Here is a 23817-nt window from a genome sequence, read left to right as displayed (position 1 = left end):
AATAACTATCAAAACATTACATATCCTAAAATACTACATCGGTCTATTGTGAGTCACAAAATACGGCAGTACATTAACAGCGGTTTGCAGAGTATCCCCCGCCCCCACACACCTTTCACAAGGGGCTTCCATGGACAATAAAATCAAAATATATTTAAACACCACCGTTGTAGTCAGTCGAATGATTATACTTCATATTCCTAAGCATTTGAAATCCCAGTATAGCTGAGGTCCAAGGTTTAAACACTCCCAGTATAAGAGTGGAGAGAACGTGAGGCCTGCAGTCGTTACAATTCATCGTAACGGTGATTTGACACCCACCAGGTCTCATTAACCCGCTTTTATTGTCATTCAACCTATGTTGTCCATTTAACTTCCACGTTTTAACTTGGGTAACTGTTGTAGTTACGTCAAACGCGTCCAAAACATACAGTAAACGTAACACAATTTCCTTACGTCGTCAGGTTCTGCCGACGTCACAAAAAAAGTTCCTGGCAATAACTCCATTCTTGCTTGATAAACGTTTGGTGGGACAGCCAAATTCTTTTTCCGAGCCGCTTATCCTCACAACGGTGGTGGGAGTGCAAGACCCTATCCCAGCTAACTTCAAGCGAAAGGCAAACTACTCAGTAGCAGGGCAGATATCAACACCATCACCGATACATTATTATTTTTATTATTTTATTATTAGTTACATACTCAATGACTTGCCCTGACAACTGAGAATTACACTGATTTGAAATGCCCAAAAAATAAACTAGATTTAAATATATCTGCAGTCCACAGACACCATGAAAATATGCAGTACACTAAGCCTTGCATAATTGTTTGCCCATTCTTCCCTGATTTTTTTTTTTTTTGGTCTGCTTTTCAGTGTCTTTCAAAGGAAAGTATTTATTTGGCGCCATCTTGTGGAATCTTGGTGTTGTTAGGAGTCGAACGGCTTTTTGTTGTTGTTGTTGTTGACGATGCTCAGGCAATGATAGTTTTGTCGACTTAGAGGAATGGATGATTTTATCAATACTTTATTTTAAGTTGTCATCTCACCGTCAAAACATAAGCTCGTTTAACGCACTCACTCCCCCAGCCTCCTCAGTTGCACAGGCTCCACCCACCTACTTGATTGTCCAACAGGCATGTGATTTTTCCATTTATAGGCAGAATTCCGTCTTTTTAAATTGCATAGATTAAAAAAAACGTTTTCAGTTTTTCTGCAATATTTGGACCGTTACCCGTGCCAGAATCCACACTCGTTCATTTTCTGATCCAACTTTTGCAAGTGAAAAGGTGGAAAATTTGATACGCGTCTGTTGATTGGTCGAATGTGTCCTCCTGACCAATGAAAACGCTTGTTGTATACGAGGCAGTTTATGGGCCCATTACCAAATAAACACGATGGCGGTGCTCAAGAGGAAAGATGCCTCTCGAGTGAAAGTAATAGATATGTCAAAAATAAATTCCGATGGGATTGGATGGAACGAGAAATCGTCGATACAGTTGGAAGGAAGGAAGTTACCACTCTGTTAATCAACTTCATTCGCAAAATTTATCGACCTGATACCATAGACTATGGATCAAGAGTTTTCAAGGCATTGGAAGTTCACGCGAAACGACAAAACACATCAATCAACTGGAAGCAAAGAAAACAAAACTTTTCCATAGGTGGTACATTCGGATGTTAACCCAAGGCCAACAAACCTTACGGACTTCATCCCTCGTTTATGTCCACTACTCCCGGTATTGAGAGGCAAGATCCACCGAAACAACCAACCCCAGTTGCAGACAGGGTAGTCAATAACGAGGTGAGAGTTCAGAAGCAATTACTTGTAAAAATCTCTGTATTATTTACTGGTAACGAAACATGACAGTAATAAATGTTGTCAAATTAATGTCTTTCAATCATTTACAAAAACAAGAAATTAAAACGTTTTTGAATGGATACGATATACACGCCATGAAAGCATGTTTGCATGCCATGATGGAAATCTGAATTCAATTTAGTTTCACTTCTAGTAGTTTACTTGGTTGAATTTGTATTTGAATTTGTAATTTTGGGGGGTAAAGGTATGCACCTAAGTAATGAACAATCATATTGTGTACAGTTTGAAAGCAGAATAGCATTTATTTACATATTGTATGTACTAGATGTATATCATTCATAATACAATTTATAAAACTTGCACGTTAAAATTGGTGATCAACCTTTGATCATTCTTTGCAGCCCCCAGTCCCTGGCTATTTTTCAGTCTTTTTTCATTCAGTCAAATCAGATGCCTGGTCCAATCAGATTTGGATGCCGTCATTGCCCCGCAGATGCTCAAAAATTACAATACTCCTAATTTTAATTCACGTATTACAACTGCAGGGATGATGCCGTTTATATAATAATAATATTCCCTATACTATAATGACTATAATGAGGCAGGAATGACTCATACAAGACAAATGGGATCTTTTACTTAGCTTGAAAATGAACTTTTGAGCAATTTGGTAAGTCACCAAGTGACTTTGTAACGGAGTGAGCATGACCAGAATGCTACTGTTGAACAGATAATAAGTACACAGTGAGCTTCATAAAATAAATGTACAAATGCAAATACAAATCCTGATATGCAGAATAGCTAATACACAAACCCATAACCAAATGTAATAAATGCAAGTAAAGAGCAACGTGGACCTTGATTTTCTATAGTGTAGTTAAAAAGAAAACTGGAATAATTTCTGGGAAGGGGCAGCAGCACCATGATTCTTTGCACTACCTACAACTGAGACAACAGACTGTCATTGTGATACACATTGCCAAATGGTTTAGTCAGCAAATAGTCCCTCTTTCGCCTATCTGCAATTGTTGACTCCCCCCCAGACACACACATACTGCCAAAAATAAACATTCAAAGTAAATAATGTAAGAATAATGATATAATAATAAAAGAAAACCCTTTTCATTTACGTTTGGCGTTGGGTGACTATGCAAAGAGAAGGGTGAGTGACAAGCAAAAGGCATCGCGGGCGACGAAGCAGGAGGCAAACTTCGACAGCCGAGAGAAAACATACGTAGCACGCACACAACTTAATTCTACCATTTCTTTGGGGCCATGGTGAAGAAAGATGAATAAACTTGGAAAAAATGCAAACAAAAAGGTTGTACTTTTCCAACGTGCATGAGCTCGTCACAGTGTGTGACAGCTCTCGCGTGATTCGGCAAGCTGGGTAAAGATTGATACAGGAAGTACGTTATGGGTAAAGATTAACGTCCCACCTAGCCAACGGGATGCCAGGAAGATGCTACAGTGATTGTCAATGGAAGAGCAGCTCTATTGCGCCAGACGAATCAAGATACAGGATCTTTATGTTCAGTGGATTTTGGGGAACCCAGTGACTATTTTTTTCCTTTCGTATCCTGAATTTCCTTACTTAACTACAGACAATATTTTTCCAAGGAGGCGTTTCGTAACCTGGATTTTTCATGACTGGATACGTTCGTAAGTTGAGGTACCGCTGTATTTAAAAGCACAACAGGAGGAGAGAAAGCTTTGCAATGATTTATTTATTGTAGCAAACCGACAGTTGTTTTGCTCCGATTGTTGGAAGATTTTTATGAGCTCTGTGAGACAAGAAGGGATGTTATTTCTGATTGGTTGTGTAAATCAGGGTGTGACAAGAAGTAGCAAATGGGACTGGGGGCATGCCTGTGGGATGAAGGCCGACAGTTGATGGAAACACTAGTTGGATGTTTTCTCTAGCGACGATAACAGTTCATTTTTGCATTAAAGTGGTTGTTGATTGACTGCCGCATGTGTTCGTCTTTGTATCATCTTATGTAGACGCTACAGTGTATTGTTTTTGTCTTTTCACTGTTACAGGAGGGCGTTTGATGAATTTGCTGATGGCTGACGTGAGGATTTAAAGTAACGTGAATTCAAAGACTTGCTTCTAAGTTATACATTTTAAGATAATTGCTAAAAATGTGAAAAAGCTGAGAGCTAACTTGGAAAGACTGAGAACTAAGTAGTACTGAATTGGGGAGATATAGCGTTAAACTGTTTTCAACCTTTTTTTCCCCTATGGGTATCTCTTGGGTTTTTTTCGGGTATGGGGGGTTACAACACAGTTACACATCTGGACCTCCAGCATGAGTCTGTTTTTCCTAGCTATACGATTTCTACTATTATAATCTGCAGTTGGCTGGCTAACCATGCCTGCAAACCGGAAATGCGTCTTCCATGGATGCCATAGTTTTAAGAACAGCTCAGTGTCATTTTTTAAATTACCCAAAATAAGGAGCTGAAGAAGAAGTGGATTGACTTCATCAAGAGCCACATTGATGGAGAGGTGAAAATCCACAACGACATCTGCCTCTGCAGTGACCATTTTACAAACGATAGTTTTGTGAACATTTATCGGAGACAACAAGGCTTCATGGCTAAGCTATTACTAATGAATAGGGCAGAACCAACTGTGCCCGTCCCTGGGCTTCATCCTCCTGTCCTGCTGTCATCAGGTGCCATGGTCAGCAGTCACATTATGTCCACACCAAGTAGTGTAAGTTGGCTCGTGTGATTATTGAATAATTTTCATCCAAACAGTAACTGTTTAATGTAATTTGGCAGGGTTGTTAACAATACTCTTCTAAAGTATGTCAGATGTAAAGATATTTAGTTTTAGTTCATGGGGACTTTAAAGGGCCACTGACACGTAATAAACATAAAAAATATTTTTTCGTATGTTGTTAATGAAAAAAAATCAGCCGGAATGGACCCATCCGTTTCTTCACAGCATGTCAGAACGTTTTTTTGTGACGCCCACACTGGCTTTTTTATTGATGGGGTGTAATGCGGCATCCCCAGCAAGACGACATGGACCAGTGAAGCAAAAATCTTATTTTCCTTTCAGCTTGTCCCGTTTGGGGTCACCACAGTGTGTCATCTTAGATGAATGCATATTTGTTTGGCACAGTTTTACGCCGGATGCCCTTCCTGGCGCAACCCCTCTGCATTTATCCAGAGGCCAGTAATGCAAAAATAAATAAATAAAAATAAAATAAATCTAGCATACATTACTACAGTACTGTATATTATAGGGGAAGGCAATGTACCATCCCCAGTGAGACGATATGGAGCAATGAAGTAAATAAATAAAACATCTGCATGGATTAGTACTGTACTGGAGCGGAAGGCAGCATTGATAGGGTATAACGCGGCATCCCCAAAGAAAGATAAAGACCTATGAAGCAAAAAAAAAAAAAAAAAAAAGCCATTTACCTCTGCTTTGCCATTTTTCACTTTTCCCGAGTGGGTCTGGTACCAATTAACTGCGAAAAATGAGGGATTACTATATATGTGCCCTGCGACTGACTGGCGACCACTTCAGGGTGTAGTCCGTCTTTCACCAGATGTTAACTGGGATACACTTCGGCGCTCCCTTGACCCTTGTGAAGCTAAGCGTCTTGGAAAATGGAAATAATTTTTTAACAATTGTAAATATTTGTGGGCCACCTCAGCAACGGAGGCGCGAAACATCGTCCACTCCAACGCAGTGACCCCCGCCTCCTCCCAGACGTGAGCAAGGTTCTTATGAAGGTGGGAGTTGAAATTCTTTCTGACGGGAATTTCCGAACCGTTCCCAGCAGACCCTCACAATACGCTTGGGCCTGGCACTTTGGACCGGCATCTTCCCCCACCAATAGAGCCAACTCACCACCAGGTTGTGATTAGTTGACAGCTTCACCCCTCTCTTCACCCGAGTGTCCAAGACATGCGGTCGCAAGTCCGATGACACAACCACAAAGTTGATCATCGAACTGTGGAGAACCCAGGATGTTGTGAGTCGGTGGGGAGAATACTTCGAAGACCTCCTCAATTCCACCAACACGCCTTCTCATGAGGAAACTGAGTCTGTGTGCTCTGAGGGGGCTCTTCTATCACTGGGGTTGAGGTCACCAAGGTGGTTAAAAAAACAGGGGACCAGCTCTACACCCTCAGCAGGATCCATGAGAGTGCATGGGAGTTCGCGCAACCAGTCTGTGTTTTGTGGACTTGGAGAAGCCATTTGACCGTGTCCCTCGGGGAGTCCTGTGAGGGATTCTTCGTCAGTATGGGGTGCCGAACCCCCTGATACGAGCAGTTTGGTCCCTGTACGACCGCTGTCAGAGTTTAGCCTGCATTGCCAGCAATAAGTCAGACTCATTTCCAGTGAGAGTTGGACTCCGCCAAGGCTCCCGCTTGTCACCAATTTTGTTCATAACCTTTATGGACAAGGCTCCGTTTGCAGTTTCTGCTCGGGTTCTCCCCTGGTGGCACAGGCCAGTCACAGCGCCCCCTCTACCTCTTTATCTATCAAACTGTCATCTTTTGCTCCGAACATTCTCTCATTGTCCTTTCTATTTCTTCTTTTCGGAGGACTACGGAGCCTCCCACATGTGAGTCCAGCGCTTCTGAGGACCATCCTCAGGTACTTTGAGTGATTCAACAACAACCACAACAAGAGCGTGTTTTTTGTTCACGGGTAAGGGATAAATGGAGATCGACAGATGGATCGGTGCAGCGTCTGCAGTGATGCAGACTTTGTATCGGACCATTGTGGTAAAGGGCGAGCTAAGGCGGAAGGCAAAGCTCTCAATTTACCAGTTGTTCTACATTGCTACCCTCACCTATGGGCATGAGCTGTGGATCGTGACCGAAAGAACAAGATCCCGGATACAAGCAGCTGAAATGAGTTTCCCCTGCAGGGTGTCCGGGCTCTCCTTGAGAGAGAGTGAGAAGCTCGGTCATCCGTGAGGGGCTCAGTGTCAAGCCGCTGCTCCTCTGAATTGAGAGGAGCCAGACTGGGGCATCTGAATTGGATGCCTCCTGGACGCCTCCCTGGTGAGGTGTTCCAGGCATGTCCCACCGAAAAGAGACCCCGGGGACAACCCATGACATGCTGGAGAGACTATGTCTCTCGGCTGGCCTGGGAACGCCTCGGGATCCCTCCGGAAGAGCTGGAAGAAGTGGCTGGGGAAAGGGAAGTCTGGGTATCCCTGCTGAAGCTACTTCCCCCGTGACCTGACCCAGAAAAGCGGTAGAAAATGGATGGATGGATGGATGGATCAATATTTGTAATATAAGATAACTTTTGTTATTCCCAGAAGGTGGAAATTTGGATTGGCTTAGCAGCAATTATGAGTATAGGAAATACAGTGGTGCCCCAGTTCTCGAACATGATCCGTTCCAGAAGGCCGGTTGAAAACTGAAACGTTGGAAAACCGAAGCGCGTTTTCCCATTACAATGAATTGAACATTAAATAATGCGTTCCAAGCCCAAAACTTTTTTTTTTTAAGATTTTTTTTTTTTTTTTTTAGCTTTTCCTGATAATAAACTGCATAATAGAAATACATGTATAGTTAACTCATTTAATAAATATATTTATTTTTTGCTTTAAATGTATGCTTTAGTAATAGAGTACGCTAGGCTGGGAGTGCATTGCCGTATCTGTAGCGACTCGGCCCTCAGCCTTGTAAACCTTTTTTATTAACAAAAGTGCAGAATAACTTTAAACAACCAATAATTTGGGAGAAAAAACCCAGACAAATTATTTGCACAGAAAGTACGTAACGCACAAAAAATTTAACTTGGTACTAGAGGTAGGGTTAATGGAACAAAAGAAAAAAGCAATGCATAAAAACTGTTTCACCATACCAGTGGAGGTATGGAAGCAATTTGGAGAGGTGGCTGTGTTTTCTGAGTTTTTAACAAACTTATTCGATAGAATACTAGCAGGAGAGAAGATGCCAGAAGAATGGTGGAAAATTGTGCTTGTCCCTATTTTTAAGAACAAAGGCGATTTTCGGAGCTGTGGAAACTTTAGAAGAATAAAGATGATGAGCCACACAATCAAGCTTTAGGAAAGAAAAGTGGAGGCTAGACTCAGGACAGAAGTATCTATATGCGAGCAACAGTATGTTTTCATGCCTAGAAAGAGTACCACAGATGCATTATTTCCCTTGAAGATGCTCGTGGAAAAGTACAGAGGAGGACAGAAGGAGCTATATTGTGTCTTTATAAACCAAGAGAAAGCCTATGACAGAGTACCAAGAGAGGAACTGTGGTACTGCATGCGCAAGTCTGGTGTGGTGGAGAAATACTGTATGTTAGAATAGTACAGGAGATGTATGAGAGCAGCAGAGCAGCGGTGAGGTGTGCTGTTGGTGTGTCAGAAGAATTTAAGGTGGAAGTGAGACTGCACCAGGGATGTTGAGGATGGAGCTGCCAGGCATTTGTTGAAGAACATACATTTCCATGGTCGCCATTGTTTCTTTCATATGGAAAGTTAAAAAAGCCGCCGGAAATGACCAAAATGTGCTGAGGAAACTCCACACTATGTTGTCCTAGCCAAAACTAGCCATAGTGACACTCTGACTTGAAGAACTGCAGAAAATTTTTAAAACTACATGTGCTGACTGCACTCAAGTATAAAGGCAAACTACGGGCGGGAGAGCCACAGTGACGTCAGCGAGGTCGCTGCACGTGCGAGTATAAAGAAGCCTTTAAGGCTGCTACCAATCTGTTCTGAGGGTGCTTTTCAACGTCCTAATTTTTGTATACTGTATCTTAACACAATTACCCCATTCAAAACAATTGAAATAAATGCATCTCACTTTGCAATGAATGTTAAATTTTTAGGAGTGCAGAATATTTTTTTTAATTATTATCTGCCCTGGAAGAACAACTTTAAAGATTTTACAAGTTATGGTGATGTTACACGAAGACAATTTTGGTTGTTTTACAGTGAAGAAAATAAGTATTTGAACACCCTGCTATATTGCAAGTTCTCCCACTTAGAAATCATGGAGGGGTCTGAAATTTTCGTCATAGGTGCATGTCCACTGAGAGAGATAAGCTAAAAAGAAAAATTCAAAAATCACAATGCATGATTTATTTGTTTGATACAGCTGCAAATAAGTATTTGAACACCTAAGAAAACCAATGTCAAACGTTTCCTGTAGTTGTTCACCAGGTTTGCACACACTGCAGGAGAGATTCTGGCCCACTCCTCCAGACAGATCTTCTCTTTTTTTTTAACGATTTATTTGTGTGATACAGCTCCAAAGAAGTATTTGAACACCTGAGAAAACCAATGTTAATATTTGGTACAGTAGGCTTTGTTTGCAATTACAGATGCCAAATGTTTCCTGTAGTTGTTCACTAGGTTTGCACACCCTGCAGGATGCAGATCTTCACAAAATCAGACAAGTTTCTGGGCTGTCGCTGAGAAACACGGAGTTTCAGATCCCTCCAAAGATTTTCTATTGGAATTAGGTCTGGAGACTGACTAGGAAACGCCAGAACCTTGATATGCTTCTTACAGAGCCACCCCTTGGTTTTCCTGGTTTTCCTGTGCTTCGGGTCATTGTCATGTTGAAAGACCCAGCCATGACACATCTTCAATGCTCTGACTGAGGGAAAGAGGTTGTTCCCCAGAATCTCACAATACATGGCCTCAGTCATCCTGTCCCATGTGCAGAAAAACACCCCCAAAGAATGATGCTACCACCCCGATGCTTCACAGTAGGGATGGTGTTCTTGGGATGGAACTCATCATTGATCTTCCTCCAAACACGGTTAGTGGAATTCTGACCAAAAAGTTCAATTTTGGTCTCATCCGACCACAAAACTTTCTCCCATGACTCCTCTGTATCATCCAAATGGTCATTGGCAAACTTGAGACAGGCCTTGACATTTGCTAGTTTAAGTAGGGGAACCTTCCGTGCCATGCATGATTTGAAACCATTGTGATTTCTGGATTTTTCTTTTTAGATTATCACTCTGTCAATGGTGACATGCACCAACGATGAAAATTTCAGACCCCTCCATGATTTCTAAGTGGGAGAACTTGCAATATAGCAGGGTGTTCAAATACTTATTTTCTTCACTGTACATACTTTTTACCGTTCAAATTTGGAAGTTCTACAGTATTTCTGATTAATTTTAAAAAATTAAGTTAAGTCATCTTGTAAATACAAGATTTACCTGCAGTTCTGAAATGGTTATTTATTTATGTTTTCCCTTTCTACTCAGCATGAGCAGCGACAATCCAGAGTCTTTGATCAGGTGATGGGGTTGGGAGACTTTGCTGACTCCTCCCAAGGTTCCAACACTTCCTCTAAGAGTGGAGGCCTGGAGGAGACAAGGGCAATGGATGAAATTTCAGGACAAGGTGAACAACAGCCAGAAGAGGACAGCAGCAATAGTAGTAGCAGGCAAGAGGAAAAGCTGGGTGAGAGGACGGAAGAGTCGTCATCTCGTCTTACTTCGCTCGTTGCTGACCAACGCCACTCATTTACCTTGGGACCCTGTGAAGGAGGAGGAGGAGGAGGAAGTGGAGAAGCAGCATTTGATGATGCATTGGATGGCCTTCCTTCATTTGGTCCTGAAGAGGACGACGAGGACTGGCACTTTGCTCTGCCACCAGAAACACTACAGGATGTTGACTGTGACAAAGTACTGTGCAAAAACAATCAATCGAGTGAGGAACATATCAAAATTCAAGAAGGACCTTCTCCTCTGGACCCCAGCGAGGAGGTAGAGGAGGAACAAGAGAGGGAAGCGACAAGTGGCTCTGCCAACACTTTTCACTCATCCAAGGTTAACACACCTGAGAGCAGCCAAGGTATGTGTACTCCTATCCATCCAGCCGTCACAGCTGACTTTGGGTGATTGGTGTGGTACACCCTGGACTGGTCTAATGAAAAAAAAACACAGACCTACTGTACACTATATTATTGAAGTGATGGCCCCTCTCTGTTGCAGATATTTTTTTGTGTCAGTTGTACTGTAATTCCTTGTGTATAATGGATACTCATTAGGCACCCCAAAAGTAGACTACAAAATTCTGGAAAATCTTTCTGGTTATGTATAATGAATTTGTTAGTTTTTTACTGTCAGGTTCACCAATCAGACATTCATTAAACAGGACAAAAAGGAAGCAAAGACACCAGTTCAAGTCTCACGAGGAGAGGGGAGAGGAACTGTCTCGTACAATTCACCACTGCACTCTCTGATTATCCTCTCCTCAGTACTTCTATTTATTTAGTTTTAAGATGCCCCTTATTTACATGGATGTTACAAAAAGGAGACGACAAGCAAAACAGTTTGAAACAAGGTGTACATGTTTGTTTGTGTGCATGTGTGGAAGATTGCTGAATACATCATCATCATTTCTTTAACAGGCAGCAGTTCTAACAGTTCTGATGATTAGATGTTTTTGTTCTTGCTGTCTCCTGCTAGGAAGCTGCCAAAGCATTTCTTTATTGGAAGCAAATGTATGATAATTATGATCACAATTATTCCTACATTTACAAAGAATTGTTTTGAAGTGAAGCACTTTATTTGAACATGTAATTCTTAAGTACTTTTGCTTCCTTTGAAATTTACAGCCCTACTTTTTAAAAAAATTAGAGAACACAGATTTGTGCTTATGTTTTGTTACCCAGAGCGAATTTGGAAGACAGGTACAATTCTTGAAAGAAAACATGAAGGGCCTGGCGAAACACATTTAATTTTTTTTTATGGGATTCAAATTAAACAGTTGAGAATTTTCAGAAAAGCTTTGTAAAACAAAACAGCATAAAGAAATTATTAACTTTTGTTATTGTTCAATCATAACGCCGTTTCTGAAGTTCTGACAGGGGATGTAAATTTATGACCACAACTGTACTTCTATTTTGTCATACGTACCCTAGTCAAATTGGAATGAGAATTTAGGCTACACATTTTTTATAATGTCTGGTGGTGGCATATTAGTCAAAGTGTACAGCCTTCTCATAACCGCTAAGTGGCATATTGGAATTAAAGTGTACAGGTTTTTCATAATGGTTGCATACATTTATAAAATTATTTCTTTTCCATTTTCTCCGATACCCAGCTATAAACCGTATGATTGTCTTTTGAATTTTGGGGGTAAATATGTGCATTATACACAAGAAATTACCATATTTGGAACATGTAATATGTTGAAGACAAAGAAGAGGAGGAAACCGGATCCATCGTCAGAAGAAAAATAGGAATGCACAGAGCCTACAACTGAGTGTAGGGACTTTGAATGTTGGGACTATGACAGGAAAAGCTCAAGAGTTGGTTGACATGATGATTAGGAGAAAAGTTGATATTCTGTGCATCCAAGATAGCAGGTGGAAAGGTAGTAAGGCTAGAAGTTTGGGAGCAGGGTTTAAATTATTCTACCACGGAGTAGATGGGAAGAGAAATGGAGTAGGGGTTATTTTAAAGGAAGAGCTGGCTAAGAATGTCTTGGAGGTGAAAAGAGTATCAGATCGAGTGATGAGACTAAAATTTGAAATTGAGGGTGTTATGTATAATGTGGTTAGCGGCTATGCACCACAGGTAGGATGTGACCTAGAGTTGAAAGAGAAATTCTGGAAGGAACTAGATGAAGTAGTTCTGAGCATCCCAGACAGCGAGAGAGTTGTGATTGGTGCAGATTGTAATGGACATATTGGTAAAGGAAACAGGGGCGATGAAGAAGTGATGGGTAAGTACGGCATCCAGGAAAGGAACTTTGAGGGACAGATGGTGGTGGACTTTGCAAAAAGGATGGAGATGGCTGTAGTGAACACTTATTTCCAGAAGAGGGAGGAACATATAGTGACCTACAAGAGCTGAGGTAGAAGCACGCAGGTGGATTATATTTTGTGCAGACGATGTAATCTGAAGGAGGTTACTGACTGTAATGTAGTGGTAGGGGAGAGTGTAGCTCGACAGCATAGGATGGTAGTGTGTAGGATGACTCTGGTGGTGGGTAAGAAGATTAAGAAGACAAAGGTAGAGCAGAGAACCATGTAGTGGAAGCTGAGAAAGGAAGAATGTTGTGCGGCCTTTCGGAAAGAGGTAAGACAGGCTCTCGATGGACAGCAGAAGCTCCCGGAAGACTGGACAACGACAGCCAAGGTAATCAGAGAGACAGGCAGGAGAGTACTTGGTGTGTCTTTTGGTAGGAAAAGGAAGAAGGAGACTTGGTGGTGGAACCCCAAAATATAAGGAGTCATACACGGAAAGAGATTAGCGAAGAAGAAGTGGGATACTGAGAGGACTGAGGAGAGGCGAAAGGAGTACATCGAGATGCGACGTAGGGCAAAGGCAGAGGTGGCAAAGGCTAAACAAGAGGCATATGAAGACATGTACACCACGTTAGACACGAAAGAAGGAGAAAAGGATCTCTACAGGTTGGCCAGACAGAGGGATGGAGATGGGAAGGATGTGCAGCACGTAAGGGTGATTAAGGATAGAGATGGAAATGTGTTGACTGGTGGTGCCAGTAGTGTGCTAAATAGATGGAAAGAATACTTTGAGAAGTTGATGAATGAAGAAAATGAGAAAGAAGGAAGAGTTGAAGAGGCAAGTGTGAAGGACCAGGAAGTGGCAATGATTACTAAGGGGGAGGTCAGAAAGGCACTACAAAGGATGAAAAATGCAAAGGCAGTTGGTCCTGATGACATACTGGTAGAGGTATGGAAGCAATTTGGAGAGATGGCTGTGGAGTTTTTGACCAAGTTATTCAACAGAATACTAGCGGGCGAAAAGATGCCTGAAGAATGGAAGAAAAGTGTTCTAGTTCCCATTTTTAAGAACAAAGGGGATGTTTAGACCTGTGGGAACTATAGAGGAATAAAGTTGATGAGCCACACAATGAAGTTATGGGAAAGAGTAGTGGAGGCTCGACTCAGGACAGAAGTAAGTATCTGCGAGCAACAGTATGCCTAGAAAGAGTACCACAGATGCATTATTTGCCTTGAGGATGCTCGTGGAAAAGTACAGAGAAGGTCAGAAGGAGCTACATTGTGTCTTTGTGGATCTAGAGAAAGCCTATGACAGAGTACCAAGAGAGGAACTGTGGTACTGCATGCGTAAGTATGGTGTGGCAGAGAAGTATGTTAAAATGGTACAGGACATGTATGATGGCAGCAGAACAATGGTGAGGTGTGCCTTAGGTGTGACAGAGGAATTTTAGGTGGAGGTGGGTCTGCATCAGGGATCAACTCTGAGACCCTTCCTGTTTGCAGTGGTAATGGATAGGCTGACAGATGAGGTTAGACTGGAATCCCCTTGGACCATGATGTTCGCAGATGATATTGTGATATGCAATGAAAGCAGGGAGCATGCAGAGGAACAATTAGAAAGATGGAGACATGCACTGGGAAGGAGAGGAATGAAGATTAGATTATAAGTAAAACAGAATATATGTGCGTGAATGAGAAAGGTGGAGGGGGAAGAGTGAGGCTACAGGTAGAAGAGATAGCAAGGGTGGAGGACTTCAAATATTTAGGGTCAACAATCGAGAGCAATGGTGAGTGTGGTAAGGAAGTGAAGAAACGAGTCCAAGCAGGTTGGAACAGCTGGCGAAAGGTGTCTGGTGTGTTATGTGACAGAAGAGTCTCTGCTAGGATGAAGGGCAAAGTTTACAAAACAGTGGTGAGGCCGGCCATGATGTACGGATTACAGACGGTGGCACTAAAGAAACAACAGGAAGCAGAACTGGAGGTGGCAGAAATGAAGATGTTGAGGTTCTCGCTCGGCGTGATCAGGTTGGATAGGATTAGAAATGAGCTCATTAGAGGGACAGCCAAAGTTGGATGTTTTGGAGACAAGATTCGAGAGAGCAGACTTCGATGGTTTGGACATGTTCAGAGGCGAGAGAGTGAGTATATTGGTAGAAGGATGCTGAGGATGGAGCTCCCAGGCAAAAGAGCGAGAGGAAGACCAAAGAGAAGGTTGATGGATGTGGTGAGGGAAGACATTAGGACAGTGGGTGTTAGAGAGGAAGATGCACGAGATAGGCTAAGATGGCAAAAGATGACACGCTCTGGCGACCCCTAACGGGACAAGCCGAAAGGAAAAGAAGAAGGGAACATGTAATATGTTATGTGCACAATTGTTGTGGTACTGTCCAACACAGTACACACTGGTTACATTGTTAGCATATATGCTAGCACATATTTTAGTGTGTATAAGATGGCACTCAAGGCAGAGAGGAAAACAGTAACCCCTTGTTTTTTGCAGTTAATTGGGACCAGATCCACCCGCAAAACGTGAATAACTGAAGTAGCGAGGGATTTTTATGTGGGTACCAGGATATTTAAAATATGTAAACAGTATTTGTACTTTGCATATTTGAAACAGTTAAAGCTTTAATTTTAAAACCTTGTTAATATAACATACAGTATTATAAATTTACACTATAAATATGAATTATAAAACACTGTATTGGATTACTGTATAGTTACCATTCATCATTCGGAAACTTCAGCAGAATGTTCCCGACGCACCGTTGTGATGCAATCGAACAAAACTGCCTCGGCCATCGACTGGTCATTCGCAATCGACACATTGAGCACCCCTGGTGGAACCCTTTTAAAATATTTCAAACCAACCTTTGCTTGCTGAAAAGGTTCGTCCTCGAGGGGGTGATTCCCTCTTTGCCGTTTGAGGTTCATCAGTACTTTCTTCAGCCTCGCAATATACTGAAGCCGCAGTAGGTGAAGTGCGAAGAAGAGAGGGATTACTGTACTGCTTTTTACATCTGTAAGAAGAAGCCGACGTTGCCCCACACACAGTCTGTGTAGGGTAGTCATTACTGACTGTGTTGTACACACTCACGGTATCACATTGAAACTAAAATGATCACACCACAGCAAACAGAATAGCATAATTAGCAAATTAAACAAATGACTCATGAAATAATTAACAAAACATGCACTTTAAAGGTCTACCGACATGTAAAGCATGATTTTTAGTATGTTTTTAATTTTAAAAAAAGGTACCGGAATAGACCCATCTGTTTTTTCACCATACGTCATGATGTTATCGTATATGGCTTTTTGCAATTCCCGCCATGAAAATCCTCTCGAGGCATTTGTGTTGGAGAAGAACCAGGAAGTGATATTTTTTACAGTAGCGGGGTTGAGTGTTTATATTGGTTTAAACCTATTGTACCAGTGAAAAAGTAGTTCTTTTTTTTTCGTGTTAGCCAAAATGCCCACTCGTCGTATTGCTAGATTTTGCTCGAGCACTCGGGAGGATGAATTCACTCTTCACACTTTTCTAAAACACCCGGTTCATCATGAAAAATGGATTGGACGAAAGCTTTGTGGGTTCTAAATGACAGGTAGATGTGTATAGAGCTATTAAAAAAAATAATTCATGTGGCGGACTAATTTTTCCAACAGTTTCTAGCATATGTTACGTGTGAATAAATCCCCTTGGTCAAACCGGCACTTACACACAAAGCACTTGTATTGCGTTTAAGACAATTTAATCACACACACAATACAATACAACACAAAACAATAAAATAGAAGTACAAAGGCAGTTTGGTAGCGTGTAACACGAGCTAACTAGACGTATAGTCACCAATCTCCAACAACTTCTCCAAAAGCAGCAATCATAAGCTAGCTAGCCTCGATGCGGAGGTGGATCGGTCAGAAAGGTGGGGGAGGAGGAGAGGAGCGCTTCCCCACCGGCCACCGGTGTCTGGGCACTCATTACTTCGTCCGGCATGGGACCCACTGAGTATGCTACATACACAAGTCATTTTGAATATTTGATCGGGTTCCTCGTTCTCCTCGTCTGTCTGTCAGGGTGTCTTTGGTCAGTTAGAAGTGATCCGCATATCGTCTAATGCAGGTCAAAACAACAAGGTAATATGGCCTCACTTGCTTCTGAGGTGTGTGTGTGTGTGTGTGTGTGTGGTGTGTGTGTGTGTGTGTGTGTGTGTGTGTTGTGTGTGTGTGTGTGAGTGAGAAGAGCTTCACCCTCAGAAGGGGCGTCAGAAAAATAAAAAAGTCTCTCTAGTTCATCTTCCATTGCAGGTGGCTCAGCGTGTTTCTATGGAGACTGTCCCAGTGCAACGTCTGTAAATGACGTTGCAGGCAATATGGCTGCCACTGGGATGTTGAGTGAGACTTCCGCAACTTTCCGCATGAATGACACGGTCTCCTTTCTTTTTTTTTCAGTAATGGACATTGAAGTGAATATTATATGTAGTTTTCATAACAATATCTATTTAAAATTTATATAGGGATGTCGGTAGACCTTTAAACATTTACATGCTCCCAGCATGCTTTACGGCACTAAGGACCTCCTTACTTAAATGGTAACTGACATACACACCAAAACATATGCTAGCATGCATGCTAAAAGTGTAACCAGTGTGTTTAAGTTGTACTTTGTTGTACAAGTCACACAACAACATTTGCAACCGTTGGAACTCTGTGTGCACATAAGGTGCACCACATTGTAAGGTACCATGTCTATTGTGGCGCCTCATCTATTTAGAAGAGATTTTAAGACCTCTATCTTTCTTTCGGCTTGTCCCGTTAGGGGTCGCCACAGCGTGTCATCTCAGATGAATGGTCATATATGTTTGGCACAGTCTTACACCAGATGCCCTTCGTGACGCAACCCCTCTTGGAGGCCCCACCTCTGCAATCTTGAAAATATGGTATATTAAAAAAAAAAAAGAAAAAAAATGTGATTGGACAAGGGCACACACTGTACTTGAGATTGCAACATGGTCCAAAATTCATTGATTATAAAACGTTTAGATTTTTCTTACAATCTTAGACTCGATACCCAACTTCACGCTTTTATTCAAGCTAAACTTATTAGAACCTGATTGTATTTGATATTCTCTATGACGTATAGACTGGCCTATTCCAACTTTTTCATAACTGTTAAGATACTAATCTTGAACAATTAGAGGATGCCCAGTCTGCTCCATTGTGGTCATCTTTAACTCTATTTCTAGTTTTAATTCCACCAACAAGTGCAAAGAACAAGATGTTTTATTGGTTTTTCTACCAGCTACTAGGGCTCAGAATCACCCTCTAAATCCAGATTCACTTTTCTTATTTACAGTAACAAAAGACTTTTGAATCACAATCAAATAATTACTCCACGTATTTTAAACTAGTAGTCTAAGAAATGAAAAATTGGAATTGAAAATTCGTAAAAATGTGAAGAGTACAGTGGTATAATGACAATAAATGGCATTCATCCATGCTGGGGCAGTTTGGCTTCCACTTCTCCCCACAGAAAAGTTAACATTTTTGTTTAAATTGACTTCCCTTAACCAGGATCCTTCCCAATACCGTGACTAAATGTAGAACCCAGATTGATTTTGAACCTTCCTCTTTTCTAGCAAGCTGTCTTCCACACTCTGTTGGATCAAATTTCATTCATCCTACCGTTGGTGACTGCCACATATATCTGTGTAGCTCCTTGGGCTAGGCTTATCAACATTTCCTGGTGTGGAGATCTTAATGGAGGGCGATAGCTAGTACAACTGTACATGTGCAGAAACCAAATGAATTATTTTGTATTGTTTGGAGTAAATACGGTGTGCCAGTAGTTGTAGCTATCATCAGAATAACGTAAGTAGTATTTTATTCTTTTTGATTATTTGTGATCCAAAACAGAAACTTCTGCTTTTTTGCTTGGGCTTGCTATTTATCCCCCACAACGTGGATTTAAATGGCAATGCCAGGTTTGAGGATTCTGTTGAGTTTATTTATTTATCTGTTTATTTATTTATTGAACAGGTCTGGAGGTAATCAGGCTTGGTTGTGATTAGTGAAAATTCACCAAAAATTGTGATAGACCACAATTAGTTCATCATTTAATTTGGGGGGTCTAATTTATTTTTCCACACAGAGCCACTTAACTTTCAATTATTATTATTTTTTTGCCGAAAAAAATTTATTTAAAAACAGTATTTTGAGTTTATTTGGGTTATATTTGCCTGATGTTTCTATTTATTTGACGATCTTTAACGTTAAAGTGGGGAAGCTATGAAAAAATATAAGAATTTGAGAATGGAGGGAATACTTTCCCACAGGACTGTATGCCTGTTAGTCTAAAGCAAATGATTGTCACCTCATTGGTCACACGTTCTGTCTTTGATTTTGTTTTTCCTCCGGTGCTGGCCACATAAAAACTTGACTTTTTAACCTCTCATCAGATCCAGGAATCCTGAATCATACAGAGGAAACAGAAGACGGTCAGCAAGAAGAGGTGGGTAAATTTTAGTTAATAGAAACTGTCATCGAACAATGACATTTCAGATTGTCTTGCGCTTTGTGCTTCTATTCTATTCATATATGAGCCTACTGAACAATGTCTGTTTTCATTATTTGTTCAGTATTGAGAAAAGATAAAATTTTGGAATTAAACAGAATCAGCTATATTGGATAAGTATATAAACAACAAACAAGTAATTTGTCTCGGATGGATTTCAAACAGACCATTTCTTTCTATGTAATAGGGCTGCACAATATTTTGTTTGAGCATCATCATCGTAATGTACGCGTATTACAATAGTCCGATCGCAGTCTGCGGTGGTGATGGACCACCGCAGTGGAAAAAAAAAAAAAAAACTCATAGTGGGGCCCAACCCCATGGGGGGGGGTCATGTTGCAATGCCAGGGATGTGAGACCCTGAAGAACATGTTTAACATGAATTTTTTTTCTTGTAAGTTGATCTATAACTTTTGTACTTTCTTCAATGTTTATCCCCATCTGTGAATGACTTTGAGTTTCTCACAATTCCCAAAGCACCAGCAAAATTATCTGAATTCCAGTCACCTTATTTGCAAACACGGAGTTGCTCTGGACTAGCTTGGACTCTGGACAGGAGCTTTTGACATGCTTTCTCCCTGCTGTCCCCCACATAATAATTTGATGCAAATGCTGTATGGGGTGTGTCGAAGTGACACTTTATATTTGATCATTTCATCGTTGCAGTTTTGTCATTATCTATCAAACACCAAAGAAATGTCTTTCTCCACAAAGACATATTCCTCTGTCCATTCTTGCTGAAAACTGTGCTCTCATCTCTTTCTTTTAGCCATTTTTGTCAAAAGCGTTTCCACAATTCATTTTTACCCAATCTACGTTCAACCCTTCTCCGGCTGGCCACATCGACTTCCATATTAGATAGCAAACTACGGAAACTTTACTAGAACAAACTGTCTCTGCCTCCTTTGCATTGCCTACGCGACAGAAATTACATGTGCAATATGTTGTTATAATGGCTCTGAGAGGCATATGCAACCGTCAAAAGAGCCAGATATGGCTCGCGAGCCTTAGCCAATCGAGATGCAGAACATGATGTGAGATTTGCCTTGGAAATTCAGGATACAGAACACAATGTACATTATATGCTGTTAAAAAAAAGAAGGCTGCACTGTAAAAAAATAAACACAAAATAACTATACAAAATATATAGAGCCAGCCCCTGATATTCCCAGTTTTAGATAAATCTTAACAGTCTTTAGGATTTGAATAATCTGAGCCAGCTGTCAGTTTAAACGGTTAAAGTTCCCTGTTGCTCCCGTGTATCGCACAGTGAGCAGCAGCAGGTGATAAGAACTTTGCTTTAGCTGGAATAATGAGTGCTTAGGCACTTACAGCCATTGTGGAGCGCCGACCCTACTTCAACTAAATATATTATTTAATAGAGTAACCTCAGTATATTAAATAAAATATAAACTACACTCCTTTAAGGCTGCTTCCTCGTGCTTGGTTTGCACATGGAATAGCCTAGGTATAATTTAACAAACTTTAAGACAGCCAGGGCCTGTTATTGCTAAAAGCAGAAATAACCTTTAAAACATAGAATGGAATAATTAATGTTCATGCTGATATGTTATTTAATCTCCTAACAGACAACACAGCACTAATGACTAAGAAAAATGGAAGACATTTTAAAGGCTCAAAAATCTCAATTTAATTGACAGTTTAGCAAGGGCAAAGGTACAATCCAAAAGAAAATAAAAGTATATTATAATTGAAGACGAGAACAAAATATAGAAAGTCCAAAATAAAAGATTAAAGTGTACATGCAGTAACCAAACAAGAAAAAGGAATACTCACTCTTGGAGTACAAAAGTTCACACTTGTTTGCTTGAAATGTAAAACAGATGTTCAAAAGGGAAAAAGTATACAAAAATGTACTTAGTTACATTCAAAGTTTCAAAAGTGGAAATCTTGAGTTCCAAAGGCGTAAAATCAATAACTTGAAAATAATCTTAAACCTGATTAAAATGAGAAATATCAGATGGATCAGGTCAAACATTCCTGAAAACCAAATAAGATATGGTATCGAGCATTACCTTACTGATCACATCATCCAGAACAAAATTCTTTGCTTGACCATCTATTCTCAATTTGCTTTTCGAAGAGCTAAAATCCTCCCTTTATGTTAATCACCGCATACGTCCAACCTAGGATGAATGTTTTGCTTAAGCACCGGGTTTCACTGATCGAATGAAAACATGTTGACTCAGTGGAAGTTGTTTCCTCCCGTGTCAGGTCATCATTAACTTAATTTTGTTTTACCTCAAGTTTGTTCATCTTGACCTTGTTGATCAAATAATCTCACTGTTAGCAAACTTAAACTTTGTTGTTAACATACGCTGTTTAATTTATTTCAATATATACAGTTGTAGAATACTTCCTGGATAAATCCTGAATTAAGAATATGGATTACAGCAGTGGTCGGACTGGTACCGGGCTGTGACACATTTGCTACTGGGCCACAGAGAAAGAATGACCAATTGACATAATTTTTGTTGGATTGCAATTCGCGTGTCAGTGTCTCATTATGAAAGTTTACCACATCTTCTCCACAGGAGCAGCTGCGTGTCTCAATTGATACATTGAGACTGCACAGAATGCTTCCGTTTCCAGTCCCAGCCGAAACAAATGCTTCAGCTAACGGTCACACCTGGCTGGCTAATGGCGACAGAGCTCAAAGAATGAATCATTTCATAAACAAATTCAGTGCATTACATTTGCTGAAAATATTTTTTCTTTTGAACGAAATATAAGCAAACGAAATAACACAACGTAGGAGTCCTACTTAAAATTTGGGTTTTTTTGCAACTGCTATCTCTCACACACGAAGTCCGTTCTGAGACAGATACATTCGTAGGTTTCTGCTCAACAGGCAGAGTTGCTTTTATGGAATTAAAAGTCTACTCTCATTAAGGAGCTCCAGAATTGCAGTCCGATCTGGGAGCTGACAACTACTCTGACCCCCACTCTTGTATCACGCCCACAGTGCACACACCACGGACGGCAAAGGAAGAAGCAGAAGCGCACAAGCGAGGCAAGTCTGCATAGATGTGTGTTTGTGCGTGTGTGTGTCAAAGGTCTCTAGTAACAAAACATTCTGGTTACGAAACGCCTCCCCGGAAAATTGTCTCTAGTTACGAAGGAAAATTCAGGGTATGGAAGAGAAAAATAGGCGCTGGATTTGCAGCCCCCGAATTCCACCAAACGTAAACATCCTGTATTTTTTGGTTTGTGTGGCGCGATAGAGCTGCTCTCTTATTGGCTATTGCCGTTGCATCTTCCTGGTATGCCATTGGCTTGGAGGGACTACAATCTTTACATATGATGCTTTTCAGGTCCCTTGGACACTCGTCACCAAATCACAAGCTCGCACACATTGGAAAAGTACAAGGTTTTCGTTTGTATTTTTGCAAGTTTATTCTTCTTTCTTCACCATTGGCCCCAAGAAACTTTAGTGAAATTAAGTTGTGTACGTGCGTACATTTGTATGCATATTTTTTTTCTTGGCTGTCGAATGTTTGCCTCCTTTTTCCATTCCCTACAATGCCTTTTGCTTGTCACTCACGCTTCTCTTCGCATTATCGCCCAACGCCAAAGGTAAATGAACATAATTTTTATTATTCTTTACATTATGTACTTTGAATGCTTATTTTTCACAGGAGGCGTCGTAGTAAAGATTAGGCGATCTACATGTAAAAAGCTCTTGGACTTGTGAAAAATTCATATCATGAAATGACCTCCGGAACAAATTAATTTCGTAAGAAGAGGTACCAGTCTGTGTGCAGGTGGTAGTGTGCGGTGTGTACTGTTTATATCGCACATTTTATATATCTAAAAAAAAAAAAAAAGCCTACCTTGTAGGCTTTTCAAATAAGGCTGAGATGCACTGACCTCTGTTAATGTGAACCCTCCTGCCGGTCATTTTCATATCATAATGTCTTTTTGTCTCAGTGTGTTAATGTCTGTCTTTTTTATTTATTTATTTATTTTTTTTTTTTTTTTTTTTGCCTTAATCATCATCAACATGATGTTGGACACCTTTGCTACAATCACTGGCATCCTCAAATGAACAGAAATGGAAAGGAAATGAAAGTATAAATGTGTGGGTTTTTTTTTAAATAACTGAAAAAATGAATCAGGCCGTCAATTAAGCAATGTGTTGGAATAAAGATGTTTATGAAAAAGATAGATCTGGTTCAGAGGAAGGTTACTTTTCTTGAACATCAATTGAATGACTGATTTAAAAATGTGAAGTGTCTGCATTTTTAAAAGAACCCTTTTGTTTTGTATGTCAGCGTTCCGAGCCTCCTCCAGTGGAGGTCAGCAACCCTCCAATGTCTCCCAATATCACCGTTAAAGATGAGCCAATTGATGAGGGCTACGATGCTGCTTTACTGCCTCAGGGCAACATCAGACAAATCAAAGAAGAACTGGATCATCAGGAGGTAAATGATACACTACTCGCTTCAGCTATGTCCTTGGAGTTTTTGTCAATGTGCTCTGTGGTTCTTCCTTGAAGTATAAACACCTTTAATGACAAATTTAGCTGTTAATCTCCAAAACTGCTTTGTAGGTGACAATAAACATTATTTTTTAAATAGCCATAAAATAACAACATTAGACAATAAATGAAATAAAGTGCAATATCAATTAAGGTTTGCATGTTCTTTTTTGCACGTTACTTGTCTTTTT

At 40.6% G+C, this 23817-nt stretch overlaps 1 protein-coding gene across 2 annotated transcripts in view; it reads left to right on the top strand.

The window, feature by feature from the left end:
- LOC133513093 (zinc finger MYM-type protein 4-like) overlaps window positions 1-23817 on the top strand; it is a 49307-nt gene that overhangs the window by 733 nt on the left and 24757 nt on the right. For both annotated transcript variants that reach the window (XM_061843463.1, XM_061843464.1), the window contains exons 3-6: window positions 10057-10648; window positions 19010-19062; window positions 22112-22159; window positions 23421-23570. In XM_061843463.1, the coding sequence (XP_061699447.1) occupies window positions 10057-10648; window positions 19010-19062; window positions 22112-22159; window positions 23421-23570 (843 nt within the window). The remainder of the gene's footprint in view (window positions 1-10056; window positions 10649-19009; window positions 19063-22111; window positions 22160-23420; window positions 23571-23817) is intronic.

Source organism: Syngnathoides biaculeatus, chromosome 15 (assembly GCF_019802595.1).
Source record: "Syngnathoides biaculeatus isolate LvHL_M chromosome 15, ASM1980259v1, whole genome shotgun sequence".
Taxonomy (NCBI): Eukaryota; Metazoa; Chordata; class Actinopteri; order Syngnathiformes; family Syngnathidae; genus Syngnathoides; species Syngnathoides biaculeatus.
The sequence above is the reverse complement of the archived record's forward strand: the minus strand, read 5'-3'. Positions and strand labels throughout refer to the sequence as shown.